Source organism: Carya illinoinensis, chromosome 16 (assembly GCF_018687715.1).
Source record: "Carya illinoinensis cultivar Pawnee chromosome 16, C.illinoinensisPawnee_v1, whole genome shotgun sequence".
In the NCBI taxonomy this organism is placed as follows: domain Eukaryota; kingdom Viridiplantae; phylum Streptophyta; class Magnoliopsida; order Fagales; family Juglandaceae; genus Carya; species Carya illinoinensis.
The window spans coordinates 679,553-696,705 of record NC_056767.1 but is presented as its reverse complement, the minus strand read 5'-3'; the positions used below and the strand labels follow the sequence as shown (position 1 = coordinate 696,705).

Sequence of the window (17,153 nt, the reverse complement as noted above, 5' to 3'; positions counted from 1 at the left end):
AAAACTCAATAAATTTCTTCTGGATTGTGAAGAAAATAGAGCATCATCAATACAAAATTTGGTGCCATTAGGCAACACAATATAAACTCTTCCGGAGCCTTCAATTAGATTCGATGAACCAGAAATGGTATGAACATAGGGTTTACTCAATGTTAGATTTTGAAAATATTTTTTATCCTTAAGAATTGTGTGATTTGTAGCACTATCAGCCAGACATACATATCTATTATTCATCTCAGAGATAAAAAGTTCATCGATAAGACTCATGATTCTACAAAATATATAAAACTTTCATTACTACAAAATATTGCAGAATATAAAAATATTTTATAATAATATAAAGGAAATACATTAATTAAAAAGGAACACTTCCATGATCAACTCTACCACTAGAATCCTCAAAGAAATCAGAAACATCAAGGCTTGTAATATCTTCTCCATCTATAGAATCTAAAGCATATGATGGTTCAGCAAAATTTGTTTCAAATTTCTTTGTTTTTTCTTTTATAGAAGATTGGTATAAGTCAACCAAGTGCTTAGCTGTACGACAGGTACGAGCCCAATGTTCAGTCATACCACATCTATGGCATCCATCTTCATCTTTCTTTAAAAATTTATTTTGAGGACCTTTGCCCCTTTCTGAGTTGAACCACTTCTGGTGGTACGGTGTATATATATTATTATCCCTTTTAGTGTAGTCACTTTTAGGACCTCCACTTCTTTATATTCTTCTTACCACGTCCACGCCCTCTTTTTCTTTGAAAAGATGCACCATTTGCTTCTGGGAATGATGTAAATCTAGTACTATTCATTTCAGGGAATGATATAGAACCAGTAGGACGTAACTGGTGATTTCTTAACAAAAGGTCATTATTTTGCTCAGCTAATAGAAAACAAGATATAAGTTTAGAATATTTTTTGAACTTTCGCTCTCGATACTGCTGCTGCAAGAGCACATTCGAGGCATGAAAAGTAGTATATGTCTTCTCTAATAAGTCATCATCAGTGACTTTTTCACCACATAATTTCAATAGCGAGCTAATTTTAAAGAGTGCAGAGTTATACTCACTAACACTCTTGAAGTCTTGCAACTTCAGGTGCATCCAATCATGACGAGCTTTTGGGAGGATTACAGTTTTCTGGTGTTCATATCTCTCCCTTAAATCATTCCACAAAATAAGTGGATCTTTCACCGTTAGATACTCAGTTTTTAATTCTTCATGAAGATAGTGCCGAAGGAAAATTATTGCCTTAGCACGGTCAGGCAGGGACCCTTGATTTCCTTCTTTAATTGTATCTCCCAGGTTAATCGCATTCAGATGGATCTCAGCATCAAGGATCCAAGATAAATAATTTTTTCCAGAAATGTCAAGAGCAACGAATTCTAATTTTGTAAGATTTGACATTTTCTACATATATAAATCAGAAACATAAGTATCTTTAACATTTCATATTCATTTTGAAAACTACAAAAATATGAAATGTTAAACATACTTATGTTCCTGATTTATATATGTAGAAAATGTCAAATCTTACAAAATTGAAATTCGTTGCTCTTGATATTTCTGGAAAAAATTATTTATCTTGGATCATTGATGCTAAGATCCATCTGAATGCGATGAACCTGGGAGATACAATTAAAGAAAGAAATCAAGGGTCCCTGCAGGACCGTGCTAAGGCAATGATTTTCTTTCGGCACCATTTTCATGAAGAATTAAAAACTGAGTATCTAACGGTGAAAGATCCACTTATTTTGTAGAATGATTTAAGGGAGAGATATGAACACCAAAAAACTGTAATCCTCCCAAAAGCTCGTCATGATTGGATGTACCTGAGGTTACAAGACTTCAAGAGTGTCAGTGAGTATAACTCTACACTCTTTAAAATTAGCTCGCTAGTGAAATTATATGGTGGAAAAGTCACTGATGATGACTTATTAGAAAAGACATATACTACTTTTCATGCCTCGAATGTGCTCCTGCAACAGCAGTATCGAGAACGAAAGTTCAAAAAATATTCTGAACTTATATCTTGTCTTCTATTAGCTGAGCAAAATAATGAGCTTTTGTTAAAAAATCATCAGTCACGTCCTACTGGTTCTATATCATTCCCTGAATTGAATGGTACTAGATTTACATCATTCACAGAAGCGAATGGTGCATCTTTTCAAAAAAAAAAAGGGCGTGGACGTGGTAAGAAGAACTATAGAAGTGAAGGTCCTAGAAATGATCACACTAAAAGGGATAATAATAGATATATACCGTACCACCAGAAGTGGTTCAACTCAGAGAAGGGCAAACATCCTCAAAACAAATTTTTAAAGAAAGATGAAGATGGATGCCATAGATGTGGTATGACTGGACATTGGGCTCATACCTGTCGTACAGCTAAGCACTTGGTTGACTTATACCAATCTTCTATAAAAGAAAAAACAAAGAAATTTGAAACAAATTTTGCTGAACCATCATATCCTTTAGATTCTATAGATGGAGAAGATATTACAAGCCTTGATGTTTCTGATTTCTTTGAGGATTCTAGTGGTAGAGTTGATCATGGAAGTGTTCCTTTTTAATTAATGTATTTCCTTTATATTATTATAAAATATTTTTATATTCTGCAATATTTTGTAGTAATGAAAGTTTTATATATTTTGTAGAATCATGAGTCTTATTGATGATATTTGTATCTCTGAGATGAATAATAGATATGTATGTCTGGTTGACAGTGCTACAACTCACACAATTCTTAAGGATAAAAAATATTTTCAAAATCTAACATTGAGTAAAGCCTATGTTCATACCATTTCTGGTTCATCGAATCTAATTGAACGCTCCGGAAGAGCTTATATTATATTGCCTAATGGCACCAAATTTTGTATTGATGATGCTCTATTTTCTTCACAATCCAGAAGAAATTTATTGAGTTTTAAAGATATACGTCGTAATGGTTGTCATATTGAAACCATTAACGAAGACAAGAAAGAGCATCTTCTCATTACTAAAATAATTTCGAGCCAGAAGCTCGTATTAGAAAAACTGTCTGCCCTCTCATATGGATTGTATTATACAGAAATGAGAATAATTGAATCACATGTTGTAATGCACCAGAAGTGCATTGATCCCAAAATATTTATGACTTGGCATGATCGCCTTGGACATCCGGGATTAATAATGATGAGACAAATAATTAATAATTCGTATGAGCATCCTCTAAAGAATCAGAAGATTATCTTACCCAATGAATATCCATGCTCTGCATGTTCTCAAGGTAAATTGATTATCAAACCATCTATCTTAAAGGTTGTTTTTTAATTTCCATCTTTTTTACAAAGGATTCATGGGGAAATATGTGGGTCTATTCAACCATCAAGTGGACCGTTTAGATATTTTATGGTTTTAATTGATGCATCAAGTCAATGGTCACATGTTTGTCTACTTTCCACTAGAAATGTTGCATTTGCTAAACTTCTTGCACAAATAATTAAGCTACGAGTACAATTCCCTGACTATCCAATTAAAACTATTCGATTGGATAACGCATGAGAATTTATATCTCAAGCTTTTGGTAATTATTGCATGCCAATAGGAATAGATGTTGAACATCCAGTTGCCCACACACACACTCAAAGTGGTTTAGCTGAATCATTGATTAAAAGGCTTCAGCTAATCGCTAGACCTTTACTCATGAAATCAAATCTTCCTATTCCTGCTTGGGGACATGCTATAATTCATGCAGCATCATTAATTCGAGTTAGGCCATTAGCATATCACAAATATTCACCATTACAGCTTACATTTGGTCAGCAACCAAATATTTCTCATCTTCGTATTTTTGAATGTACTGTATATGTTCCAATTGCACCTCCACAACGTACAAAGATGGGCCCTCAACGTAGACTTAGGATATATGTTGGGTTTGATTCTCCATCTATTATCAGATACCTTGAGCCTCTTGCAGGGGATATGTTTAAGGCACGTTTTGAGGATTGTCATTTTGACGAATCCATTTTTCCAACATTGGGTATTGAGAAGTCGGTGCCTGAAGCACGACAGGAAATTACTTGGAAAAATAAAGCTCTTTCCCAATTTGATCCTCGTACAAAAGAATGCAATCTAGAGGTTCAAAAGATTATTCATTTGCAAAGTGTTGCAAACCAACTACCGGATGTATGTATTGACATTAAAGGTGTGGTAAAATCATATATTCCTGCTGTTAATGTTCCAGCAAGGATTGCAGTCCCCAAAGGACAAGTTGCCAAAACAGCAATAGGCAAGTCTAAGATACGTCTGAAGCGTGGACGGCCTATTGGTATTAAGGACAAAATTCCTCGAAAGAGAAAAATACAAAATGAATTTGGTACTCTTGAAGAGTCCATACCAATACAGGCCATAAGAGTAATTGATGCTCCTGAAGAGAGTAAATCTCTTGAGAAAGAACCTCATGAAGAGGTATTTCATGAAATGTCTTCCCTTAAAGAGTAACAGGTACCTGAAAATAATGAGATCTCGATACATTTCATGAGTACAGGAAAAATTTTAAATAGAAATAAAACTGTTGTCAACAACATATTTTCATATAAAATTGCTCTTGACATTACCAGAAGTAATAAAGAAATTGAGTCAAGAACTATCGAAGAATGTCGACGTAGAAATGACTGGCCAAAATGGAAATCAGCTATTGAAGCTGAATTAAACTCGCTAGCAAAGCGAGAGGTCTTTGGACCAATTGTACAAACACCAAAGGGTGTAATGCCTGTTGGATATAAATGGGTATTTATACGTAAGCGTAATGAAAGCAATGAAATTGTGCGATATAGAGCACGACTTGTTGCACAAGGTTTCCTGCAGAAACCGGGGATTGATTATGAGGAAACATACTCTCCTGTTATGGATGTAATCATATTCAGATATTTGATCAGTTTTGCAGTTATAAAAAGATTGGATATGCAGTTGATGGATGTGGTCACTACATATTTATATGGATCATTAAATCATGACATATATATGAAAATTCCTGAAGGATATAAAATGCCTGAAGCTTCTGATATGAGTACATCCAGAAGTATGTATTCTATTAAGTTTCAAAGATCTTTATATGGATTAAAGCAATCCGGACGCATGTAGTATAAACGCCTTAGCGAATATCTATTGAAAGAAGGATTTAAGAATAATCCAATATGCCCATGTGTTTTTATTAAGAAATCAGACTCCGGATTTGTTATTATTGCGGTTTATGTTGATGATCTAAATCTTGTTGGAAGTCCTGAAGAGATCAGAAGAACCGCTACATATTTAAAGAATGAATTTGAAATGAAGGATCTTGGCAAAACGAAATTTTGTCTCGGCCTGCAGCTCGAGCATTTGCCAAATAGAATTCTCATTCATCAGTCAAATTATATAGAGAAAGTCTTGAAACACTTTTACATAGACAAAGCTCATCCCCTGAGGACTCCAATGGTTGTTCGATCACTTGATGTGCAGAAGGATCCATTTCGTCCTTGTGAAGATAATGAAGAAATTCTTGGTCCTGAAATACCTTATCTCAGTGCAATTGGAGCCCTGATGTATCTTGCAAATTGCACTCGGCCTGATATTGCATTTTCAGTTAATTTACTTGCAAGATATAGTTCCGCACCAACTCGAAGACATTGGAATGACATTAAACATATCCTTCGATACCTTTGAGGTACGGTTGATATGGGATTATTTTATCAATATGGTTCAAGTCCACAATTAGTTGGATATGCAGATGCAGATTATCTTTCAGATCCACACAGAGGTAGATCTCAAACTGGATATGTATTTACTTATGGAAATTCTGCTATATCATGGAAATCTGTCAAACAAACACTATCTGCTACCTCTTCAAATCACTCAGAGATCATTGCAATTCATGAAGTAAGTCGAGAATGCATTTGGCTAAGATCAATGATCCAACATATTCAAGAAAAGTGTGGTCTTCCAGTGATTAATGATAGTCCAACAATTTTATACGAAGATAATGCTGCTTGTATTACTCAAATTAGAGGAGGATATATCAAAGATGATAGAACCAAACATATTTCACATAAATTCTTTTATACTCATGAACTTCAAAAGAAATGTGAAATTAAAGTCAAGCAGATACGATCAAGTGATAATCTGGCAGATTTATTCACAAAAGCATTGCCAACTGCAACATTTAAGAAGATTGTGCAGAATATTGAAATGCGGAGACTTGAAGACCTTTTTATTATGCACTTTTCAGGGGGAGTAATGTCTTGAAGACTTATGCTGATTGTACTCTTTTTCCTTCGCTAAGGTTTTATCCCACTGGGTTTTCCTTTGCAAGGTTTTAATGAGGCAATTTTAAAGCATTTTACGGTACACATGAATATTGTACTATTTTTCCTTCGCCATTGGTTTTTTTCCCACAGGGTTTTTCCTTGGCAAGGTTTTAACGAAGCATATTCTTTATATGTGGTCATCCAAAGGGGGAGTGTTGTAAAATAACATTGTTGTAAAATAAATTATATGACCACCTTGAGTTAGCCGTCAAATGCATAGTGCATAGTGCTAGTATAGTGAGCTAGCCGTCAAATGCATAGTGCTAGTCGTCAAAAGCATAGTCCCCTTTGTACTCCTATATATATCGTTGAATCTTTTAAGAAATTCATAAGCTTCATAACATCTTTAAGCTCTATTTCTTTCTCTCTCTTTTTGAAAGTTTTATAACACGTTATGGCTCTCTCTTTTCAATAATTTCTTAACACGTTAGATTTTTATTTTTATTTTTTTTATGTAGATGGTAATAGAATGTTTTGGTTTAGTAGAACTCAGTTTAATACTATATATAAGTCTCAAATAGATAAACTTTATCCAAAATCAGTCTTTTCACAGTAGAGAGGTTAAGGCTACCTTTAGATGTTAAGTTGAATTTTTTATGAATAGTAATGAGTGGAGATAATGGAATGAATTTGTAGAGCTTATCTAAGATGTATTTGGATGTTAAAATGAGTTTAGAGATATTTAAAGAAAGTTAAAAAAAAGTTGTAAGTCTCACGTATAAAGAAGTGTTGAGTTAAAAAAAGTTGTAGGTTTTATGTGTAAAGAAGTTTTGAGTTAAGATGAGTTTAGTAATTTGAGAATTGGATGTTTAAATATTAGACTTAATTTAAAAATAAATTAAATTAAATTGATTTCAGTTAAATTTAACAACCGAAAGAAAATAGTAACTAAATGATATTATATATTAAAAACTTCTGATCATACCAAAGTTAAACTAATGTTATTGCAGATCCCACGACAAACCTCCACCCCATTGAAACATAAAATATAATATCATAAAAACATAAAAATAATAAATTAAATAATGAAAGCAAAGCAAGAGAACTTTCCTTGTCAGATTTATATATTTTATATGGTTGAGTAGAATGAGATCTCTATATACTACTCGGAGGACAATAGTGGAATGTTTTCACTTAATTTATTTCCATTCAATTAATTATCTTGATCTTATAAATATATGAATCCGACGTACCCAACAATTCTATATATTTTCAAATCGGTATATAGAGTACACAATTCATATAATATAGTAATTTTATATATAATTATAAAATATATAAATACCGCGTAATCGTTTTAAAAGATAGTAAAATTTATTATTAAAAAATTAATATTTTTCATATAGGTCTCATATATTATTTATTTTTTTTTAAATAATTACGAGACGGTTGTATAATTTACAGTTACAAGCATCTTTTTTCTTCTTAATAAAATTTGATTTGTAATATTATTTAAATTTTAAAATTTATATTTTACATTAATATATTTTGATATAGATGATATATTGTTGGATATTAACAAAGTTAAATGTAATTATTTTAAATAATTATTTACGTAAATGCTTTAAAAATATACTTAAAATGCGTCAATTAATCACCGCCACGTAAGAAGATAAGACACGTACATGCATACACTCGCACTCTATTTCTAAAATCTCCTTTCTATTACTTCTGTTTCTCACCCTCTACTTTTTCCGGTTCGCCTTCGTCTCAGGGGGTAGAACATGGCTACGAAGATCGGGTCGTTTCGGCACAGTTTCGCCGAAAGGAGTAAGGAAAGGCTGCTCTCCAGGAAGGCTTACTCCGAATTGGGCCTTAGCAGCTCCTACGGCGGCGAAGACGACGGAGTTAGAGGCCGGTTTTTTCGTCGCATGTCCGATGGGATCCTCAATTTCTGGGTTGGTCTTCGAGAAACTTCGGTCAAGCTATACGAGATGGGCCGGTCCGACCCTCGGAAGCTCGTCTTCGCAGCTAAAATGGGAATCTCGTTGGCCCTTGTGTCACTCGTCATCTTCTTGAAAGACCCACTAAAGGATGCGAATCAGTACTCCATCTGGGCAATTCTCACAGTAGTCGTAGTTTTCGAATTCAGCGTAGGTATTAGCTACCATCATGTCGGTTCCCTCTATGTTATATATCATCTATTCCGTACTGTTCATCGTACTACTATTCTTCGTCATGCGTCTTATCATAATCTTTAATCGCACGGCATCACAGACATGGTTTAATTATTCAACCACGTAAGTCCAAGCGAATCCAAAAGTATTTCTTGGGATAATAAAATTAACAGTGTTAACGCCTTGGGTCCAAAGATTATAGGCTTAATAAAAAGGGAAGAAAGAAAAAGAGATCCTATGACTGTTGTTTTTTTGTTTTCACTCTTATTTCTATCTTTTATTGTAGTGGAGGATTTTTCGGTGGGTTATATTATAGTTTTGCATTTTTGCTATGCATTCTCAGGTGCTTAAAGCAAAAGGGTAATTTTTCACTGTACTTGTTGGTTCGTAGGGGCAACTCTTAACAAAGGATTCAATCGTGCTTTGGGGACATTTTCGGCAGGAGGGCTTGCTCTGGGCATTGCAGAGGTTTCTACGAGAGCTGGGGATTTAGAGGAGGTTATTATAGTAATTAGCATTTTTATTGCAGGTCAGAGTCTCTGTTATTAATGTCAATCTATCCATATTTCCCACCTTTGTGTTTTGGTTTTGGATGGAAACTCCGTTCTTAAATGATCCTTGTGTTTTGGTGGTATTTTAGGATTTTGTGCAAGTTATACCAAACTGTATCCGCCAATGAAGTCTTATGAATATGGTTTCCGAGTATTCTTGCTGACATTCTGTATCGTGTTGGTCTCTGGGAATAGTTCGTCGCAGTTTCTCCAAACAGCCTTCTATCGATTATTACTAATTGCGATTGGTGCTGGTATATGCTTGGTTATAAATATATGTTTGTATCCCATCTGGTCAGGGGAGGATCTGCACAAATTGGTGGTGAAAAACTTCCGGGATGTTGCTACATCTTTGGAAGGTTGTGCCAATCTGTTTGTCCGTATTTGTACCTGATATATGCCAAAGTATCTTGTTGTTTTATTTGTAGTTGACTGCGATGACATGCTTGGCTTATTGCTTCAAATTTCTGTCTAGGTTGTGTTAGTGGATACTTGCATTGCGTTGAATATGAGAGGGTGCCTTCCAAAATTCTTACATACCAAGCTTCTGATGACCCGCTATATAGTGGCTATAGATCGGCTGTACAATCTTCTAGCCAAGAGGATTCCCTGGTATGCTCATGTCAAAATTCTGCCACATGTGCTCTTGAATAGACCCAAAAAAGTGGTAGGAGATGATTTTATCTCAATTTTGATGCCCCAGTTAGATTTTGCAATATGGGAACCACCTCATGGCCCTTATAAAGGATTTAATTATCCTTGGAGGAACTACGCCAAAGTAAGTGGCTCTCTGAGGCATTGCGCTTTCATGGTAATGGCAATGCATGGGTGCATACTTTCAGAAATACAGGTGAAAATATATATTCCCTTCTTATTTTGATCTTCCAGTTCTTGGTATGTTTGCAGCATTTTATCTGTTCGTTCTTCTCCCAGAATGTTAAATTTTGTTTCCACTCTTTTGGTGAGGCACAATTTATAACACAATCACATCAGAACCGGGCATTTAGTATAATTTTGATAATGCACTGAATTTTTCTGTTTGAGTTCTTTCATGTGATCCTTGCTTCTCTTGTCTAAAGTAGTAAACCAATGTTCTTAACTTATTCCTCCTGAATCAATTATTTTCATATTCTTTCATACATCATCTCAACCAGAGCAAAAATTTTGGCTTTGAACATAGTTTTTTTTTTTTTGATAAGTAAATGTTATATATTAATCAAAGAATAGGCAAAGCCTGATACGGTGTTTTGAACATAGTTATGAATGGTAAACTAATCCTCAGACCCCTACTGTGGCATCGGTGTTTTGTCACTCATTTTTCCTTTTCACATTTGGTAGGATTTAACAACCAAAAGAGGGGGGTACTTGCTAGGATTTGAACCATGTCTGCTCTCATGTGATGGCATTTGCCACCAGTCTTTTGGCCCAGACACCCATGAGTCAGTCTTTATTGACATAACTGGGTTATTGACTCAAAATTCCTGTTGTGTGGACGCAATTTCCTCAGTAGCTAGCTGACAAACTGTCTGCTTCCTTATTATGGATAAAACGCCCTAGCCTCCAATGAATATATTACTAATTGGTTTCGTTTGTTAGTTTAGTTGCTGAGTGGTGGTAGGTAGAGTAGCAGACAGCAAACTGGGGACAATGAATAAGTGATAGTAAGTGCAACAATAAAATTGTGAGTGTGTGAGAGTCTGTCAGGTTTTAACACACATTTATAGACCAGTTTCTATAGCTTAATTAGACAGATAAAGATTGCTCAAATTTTATTTCCACTCTTGTTTGGTGAATAATATAGATACAAGATTACAAGTGAAAGACGAACAAATGAAGTGTCTAGTTGATTGCAGGATGGATGTTGCCAATGCCTTTGCTTCAGTGAGCCTATATAAGATATTCACTAGAGTCCTCGCCAAGATCTTTATGAGCATTATGTTTCTTGAGTTAAAAAAATTATCCAGGTCTAGAAATTTGTTGTAGGCTTGTCGCTTTTGAAAATCTGTGCTTTAGACATTGAGAATATATAATAACTCTATTCTGGACTGTCCGTTTACACTATCAGCTGTTTTGGCTTTGTATCTATAGGCACCAGCAGAGAAGAGAAAGGTTTTTAGCAGTGAGCTTCAGAGGGTTGGTACTGAAGGAGCTAAAGTGTTACTTGAGCTTGGAAGCAAAGTAGAAAAGTTGGAAAAATTAAGCCCTAAAGACATACTATTTGAAGTGCATGAAGCAGCAGAAGAATTACAAATGAAGATTGACCGAAAATCATACCTTCTAGTCAATTCAGATAACTGGGAAGATGTAAGGCGGGCTAAGGAATTTGAAGATCCTCAGAACTTGATCGATGTCAAAGACAATGAAAATAAAGGTCTTGTGATCAATTCCCTCAGTGAAACATGGGACGGACAGAATCCAAACATCAGTGTAGAGCCCTCCATGACGCATTGGATATCCTCAGAAAGTGTGCTTAAGAAACCAGTATCATGGCCACAACTCTCATTTACCGGGGATACCATGCTTAATGAACAAGAATCGAGAGTATATGAAAGTGCCAGTTCCTTGTCTTTAGCTACATTTTCATCCCTGCTCATCGAGTTCGTTGCCAGGCTTCAAAATCTTGTTGATGAGTTTGAAGAGCTTAGCAAGAAAGCAAATTTTAAGGAACCCTTGGATCCATCAAATCAGCCTAAAGAGGCGGTTGGGTTTTGTACCAGACTTTTTAGATGCTTCCATTGACACCCTTGTTCAGAGCTCATTCAACCTCATATTTTTCATTAAATTGTTTTCATTATTGATTACCGCTTGGTTAACTTTATGTTTCCAAATGTAAGGAATTTGATAGGGAAAGACAGCAAGTTTTGCCGACCTAAACGACAATTCTGGTGGTGGGACTCTTAAGAGGGTCTGATCTGACAACAAAGTCTCTTGGAAGGATGGATTTTATCTTATCATGTGACGGAGTTGCGGCATCTCCAGTGATGGGGCTTTTGTGCTACCCGTATATATCAGCATAAATGAGTTGAAAGCTAGAAGAGGATTTTAGATTGAGGAACACTCTCAATATACTGTATTTATTTATTGTTTATACATATATATTTTTGGGTGTTAATATCAACATATGAGGACTCAAAAAACATTTACAGAAAGGAATATCACATTGATGGCCTTTACCATGCCTGATTGCTTATGTTTGTTTTGTTGTGCCTTTAGGCATAAAGTGAAATTTAACCATATTTATCTGGGTTTGTTGTTTGAAGCCAGAATGTTGGATTGCATTATTTACAGTCCTAGACTGTGCACGAATAGCATTCACTGCAATGAGATTGAACAAACTCCTCGAGTTAACCAATATAATAAAATGCAATAATCATTAAACATCCAAAAGTAAAAAGTAGTAATGATAACATGGGGTCCATTCAAGCCAACATGATAATTAGCAATGTGGTTACTGTTAGATCAAGTCCAAGCTGCTGGGTATTGGCGTGCATGGGAGGTTATTGCAACGTGCATGATAGGTCTACATATGTAACACACTTAACATTATTAGGCCATGTTCAAGGTATGAGGTGGCGGTCGTTGTCACGTGGTTGGTAGGTTTGAAAGAATATAATAATCTAGATAGCCCTCGTGCACACGTCTTGAATGTTGGCCACCTATGATTCCTGGTTGAGTTTGGACGTAAAGCTGAAATGAGATGGTTTTATACGTTAGATTAAACACATCATCTAAATGCACGCAAGTATGTTGGTTTTAACTTTTCATAATTATTTTATTACTAATTAATTATTGATAAAACTTGTTATTTTTTTAATAGTTTATAATAAAAAAAATTAAATATATTTCAGCTTATTTCATACTATTTCAATAGAATCTACAATCTTATATAAAATTCGCTAAAACATTTTAAAGCATTATTATTTAAAAATAAATTGAAATTATTTTAAATATTCTTAGCCTCCTGTCTTAATTTAGTGCATGAAGTGCAGTAGGAGAGAATATATATCCAAATGGATTGACACATGGCCCCCCACGCCCAAGTGAACTTTTGTATTTCCAGGTATGTTTTTTCCCTCCGAACTATGCTAATTATATTATATGCATGGTAATCTACATTTAGAAGGGAAATTGCTGGAAGATTTAGTATGAAAGTACTGCAATTGATTAATTAATTTATTTTTGAATTTCGAGTTTAATTAATATAATTGATGTTATTTTGATATTTTCCCTTCTTATCATACATATAAACTATTAAGTTTCAATATGTTTCAACCCCGACCCCTAATTACAAGAATCATGGCGCGCTTTGTCCCTGCTCACACACACACACACACACACATCCCTATATATCACACGTACGGAATCACCAGATGGTCATGTAAGTACGTACGTACCATTCATGCATGCAAAGGAACGATCTAACAGTACTGCGCGCAAATCAAGTCTTTGTCACGACACTTTGGTAAGTAGAGAATAGTAGTAGTTATATATATATATATATATATCAGGAGCTGATTGAAATGTTGGTTTAGGATACAGCGCTAGCTAGCTAGACGATCGATCGAGATCGAGTATATATATATGTGTGTGTGTGTGTGTGTGTGTGTTGGGCATAATTCATTATATATATAATTATATATATCGTACTGTGCTGAACAAATAATTAACGTCCATTAATTAATACTATTAATTCAAAGGGCTAATTCGTCTGATGATCTCTCGATCGATCGAATGCTCGATCGCTAGCTCGTATGCATGATCAAGACCACACTTGTTAATTAATTAATGATCACTGTAATGTTTTCACATGAGCTGGAATATCGATGCATACATGCTTACAAAAAAGAAATTAATATATATAATATTTGATCTATATATATGTGTGTACAGGAAATTATTAAGGAGCATGAGGTACTAATTCATTTGGAATACTCATCTGAGCAAGAAATCATGGGGAAATATTGTTGGAGAAGAACGGAAAGAGTAGGCATGAATTGAGGAAACCTCAACCCCGGGTCTTGATGTATAGGCTTAAGGCAATCGATCGATTCGCTAGACCTACTTCACAATTAACGCTATTCTCACCACATTGAACAGTACTATTTGGAATCAACTACTGCAACCTGCTACGTAGTCCGAAATATTGGATATTCTTTTAAAAGCCGACTCAAGCCATGAGATCATAGATACTGCATGCATATGAAATAGCTAGGGTCCTATATAGGTACACCGGGCTGGAAATTTGTACGGATATTTTTCTTAATTTTATGCATTTTCTGCTTTCGTTATCTTTTACATGAGTACATGAGTAGTACTTCTGAATTAAAGTTGCAACTCATGTAATATGTAAGATCTAGGACGAAGATGATGATCAGTTTTCAGAAGTGTCCTGATCGATCCTGCATGCATGCATATTATTCGCTTACAGCAGTAATTTGCATCATGCACATGTTATTGTTTTCATTCATTGCCAATATATATATATATATGGGAGTCCAAAAAACGATAAAAGAAGATTGAAAAAACTTTGTCTACTTATTAATCTGGGCAAACTCGATCGTATCATGTTCTTTAATTATTATAGACATGTTGTTCTGATGTCAATCTTCCAAGCAGGACCCTTTTATAATTAACGTTCCTTGGATTTGTCAAGATTGTACAATGAACAGTTTGCACGGAGTACTACTAATCGTTAGGAACATGAACTTTACTCACGAAGTTGTCATGCAAGAATTAATATTTTACAACGAATCTTTTGGCACCGCTTGGTTTGTATTAGGTGGCAATATGGCAAATCCCCCATGATCTGGTAATGTAAAGTACTATCTTGGCAAGGGGATCATGATCATGCAGAATAAGGACTTGATAATCTACTTCTGGGGAACAGTGAAAACAATTATCATGATGAACCATTTAGACATTAATCTATGTATAGAGTAATGATAGGTGCAAGTTTCAAACGTATAAGTGGCCTTACAAAGCCTTTCGTAAAGAAATGGATTCCATACAAAAAGAAATAAGTTTTTACACTTTTTTGATAGTGGAGTCCACTTTTTTATAGAAGACTACTCAAGACTAGCTTATGTATTTAAGACTTGTAAATATTATTATTGCTCTAATCTATATATGCAGGGTCTATATTTATACAATATTGAACGAAAATAATTACAGCATATATATATATATATGGACAATGTCGACATGACATCCGTACGCAGTGGCTCTACCGGGTCATGCCGCCCTGCACTGCCGGAGGATTAGTTGCAGCTATTCGTTTCTGCCTTTCTACGTTCCCATGCCACCCTATCCCACCACCAAACGACAGAAAATGCATATATACTCAGAATTAAGTCATAACATTAATTATATAATTACATCAATAAAAAATAAAAATAAGTAATTGATCACTCCCTCGAACTAGTACTGATCATGTCGTATTCTTTTTGCAATATGATCACAAATTATCCAAGCTATTATTTAACCTTCCAACTTAATTGCAACATATTGAGAGAGAGAGAGAGAGAGAGAGAGAGAGAGATGTTAATATCATGTTATTGAGAAAGTACGTAGGTACCTATGGACATTTCAAAGCCATGATGCTTGAGCTCTCTGTATTCTTGACACAAAGCACATTCCTGGCAAAAGCAATGGACGCAGCAATCGGTGCAAGGGCTCTCCTCCAAGAAATACTGTCCTCTCAACTTTGATCGGTAAAAGCATGAGTACAGACACGAGCAACCCGTCACGCACAGTATCAATGTGTATAGTGCTCCGCTTACTCCACATGCTGCATGCAGGCCATGCAACGTTTATTTACATAAATTAATTAATAATTAATACCGTTTAAGCAAATATCAATATTTCATGATGTGTTAAATTAATCATAAGGAACTTACATGTGGATCCTCTATCAACAATTTCTGCAATTCTCCCAAATGCAACACAGGGACACCAGCACGTTAAACAACCTGAAGATAGTCATCAAGTCATGTATCCATGGCCAAACGAGTTATTTAATTTGATGGTGTAGCATGCATTTACTAATTCCTATATATGTTGGGGGAAACAAGAAAGAAATTATATATTTGTTGCATTGGGTCAATTATGCTTAGGATCGAGAATTCTTGAAAGCCATGCATGCAAGAGATCATGTTGTCGATTGATGATTATGCATGCGCGCAGACATTGAGAAATTTCGAAAAGAAAATTCGGACCAATCATGGAATACAAAAGCTTTTCTGGTTTTCCATGCATGCATGCAAGAGTACTGGTCAATGGTTATGCAGATATTGATTGCACAAGGACTTCCAAATAAAAATCATCACAACCGACGTGATCTTTTAACTGCTCTTGTCATTGTCGGCATGCATGAGTACTAGGAAAGAAAAAAGACCACCGAAAACAGAGATCATAATCCTTTAAAGTTTCTAAATTTGCTCTATGGGTACAACATTTTGTTAATTAATATCTGTCGAACAACATGAGCAACATAATCCCACACGAAACCGCACGTGTCATGTGTCCGAAAGAATAAGAATTAACTTACAACTGCTAACATCATCGCAACAATCGCAGAGTCCAGAGGACCAAGGCACTGGAGAGTGTGAATTCAAGTCACAGGAGGCAGTAGTAGGTCTCACACTCCCAGAATTGTTTTGATTGATGATGCTCGCAGTACTGACAGGAAACCCAGCGGTGGTCGGAGTGCGCTGGAAATCCGATGAAAGTGGTGGTGGTTGAGGCGGTGCTGATGGCTCCTCCATGTTATTCCTCGTCACAGAGAGAGAGAGGGGCTGAAGAATCGGGTTTTGAAGCCACAGTTTTCTGTTTTGCGTGATTTTGAAAGGAAAGGGTAGTAGTGCCATGCAACTGCCGTACGTGCCTCTTCACGCAAGAAGGACGCTCCATCAGGAAACCGTTCCCAGGATGGACTTTTATTTTGGAGGCAAAACATTATTTTGTCTTATTATCTTTTTTTTTTTCCTTTTATTATCATTCTTTTCTGATCATATTTTTATATTTAATTAAATTATTAAGAAATTATTTATTATTTTTCATATTCTTATCAGTAGTTTAAAGCCGTATCGAAAGATGATAATTAAAAAAATAATAGACAAAATTACTCTTAATGTTCTTTGAGATCAGGCAGTACTGATTGAT

General features: G+C 35.2%; 2 protein-coding genes across 3 annotated transcripts; one reads left to right on the top strand and one right to left on the bottom strand.

The window, feature by feature from the left end:
• Positions 1–7,978: 7,978 nt before the first annotated feature.
• LOC122299051 (aluminum-activated malate transporter 4-like) lies at positions 7,979–12,183 on the top strand. 2 transcript variants are annotated; one of them, XM_043108899.1, is made up of 6 exons: positions 7,979–8,422; positions 8,834–8,971; positions 9,083–9,247; positions 9,469–9,605; positions 9,697–9,843; positions 11,082–12,183. In XM_043108899.1, the coding sequence occupies exons 1-6, from the start codon at positions 8,050–8,052 to the stop codon at positions 11,730–11,732; spliced, it is 1,611 nt and encodes a 536-aa protein (XP_042964833.1). In that variant the 5' UTR covers positions 7,979–8,049; the 3' UTR covers positions 11,733–12,183. The 2 variants fall into 2 exon arrangements, with proteins under 2 accessions (XP_042964833.1, XP_042964832.1); XM_043108898.1 differs by having other exon boundaries at positions 9,083–9,352.
• A 2,931-nt stretch (positions 12,184–15,114) lies between these two features.
• Positions 15,115–16,942, bottom strand: LOC122299052 (protein PLANT CADMIUM RESISTANCE 2-like). The gene is made up of 4 exons (XM_043108900.1): positions 16,540–16,942; positions 15,890–15,961; positions 15,568–15,780; positions 15,115–15,296 (listed from the first exon to the last, which is right to left on the bottom strand). Exons 1-4 carry the CDS (start codon positions 16,856–16,858, stop codon positions 15,217–15,219), a joined length of 684 nt encoding a protein of 227 aa, XP_042964834.1. The 5' UTR covers positions 16,859–16,942; the 3' UTR covers positions 15,115–15,216.
• Positions 16,943–17,153: the final 211 nt, after the last annotated feature.

Bases quoted from the DNA above. Each gene is read 5' to 3' on its own strand.
- LOC122299051 (XM_043108898.1), top strand. From the start codon at position 8,050: ATGGCTACGAAGATCGGGTCGTTTCGGCACAGTTTCGCCGAAAGGAGT. The intron at 8,972-9,082 runs GTCAGAGTCTCT...GTGGTATTTTAG, and splicing joins AATTAGCATTTTTATTGCAG to GATTTTGTGCAAGTTATACC. The intron at 9,353-9,468 runs GTTGTGCCAATC...ATTTCTGTCTAG, and splicing joins TGTTGCTACATCTTTGGAAG to GTTGTGTTAGTGGATACTTG.
- LOC122299052 (XM_043108900.1), bottom strand. From the start codon at position 16,858: ATGGCACTACTACCCTTTCCTTTCAAAATCACGCAAAACAGAAAACTG. The intron at 15,962-16,539 runs GTAAGTTAATTC...GACTATCTTCAG, and splicing joins TTGCGATGATGTTAGCAGTT to GTTGTTTAACGTGCTGGTGT. The intron at 15,297-15,567 runs GTACCTACGTAC...GTGGTGGGATAG, and splicing joins TGGCTTTGAAATGTCCATAG to GGTGGCATGGGAACGTAGAA.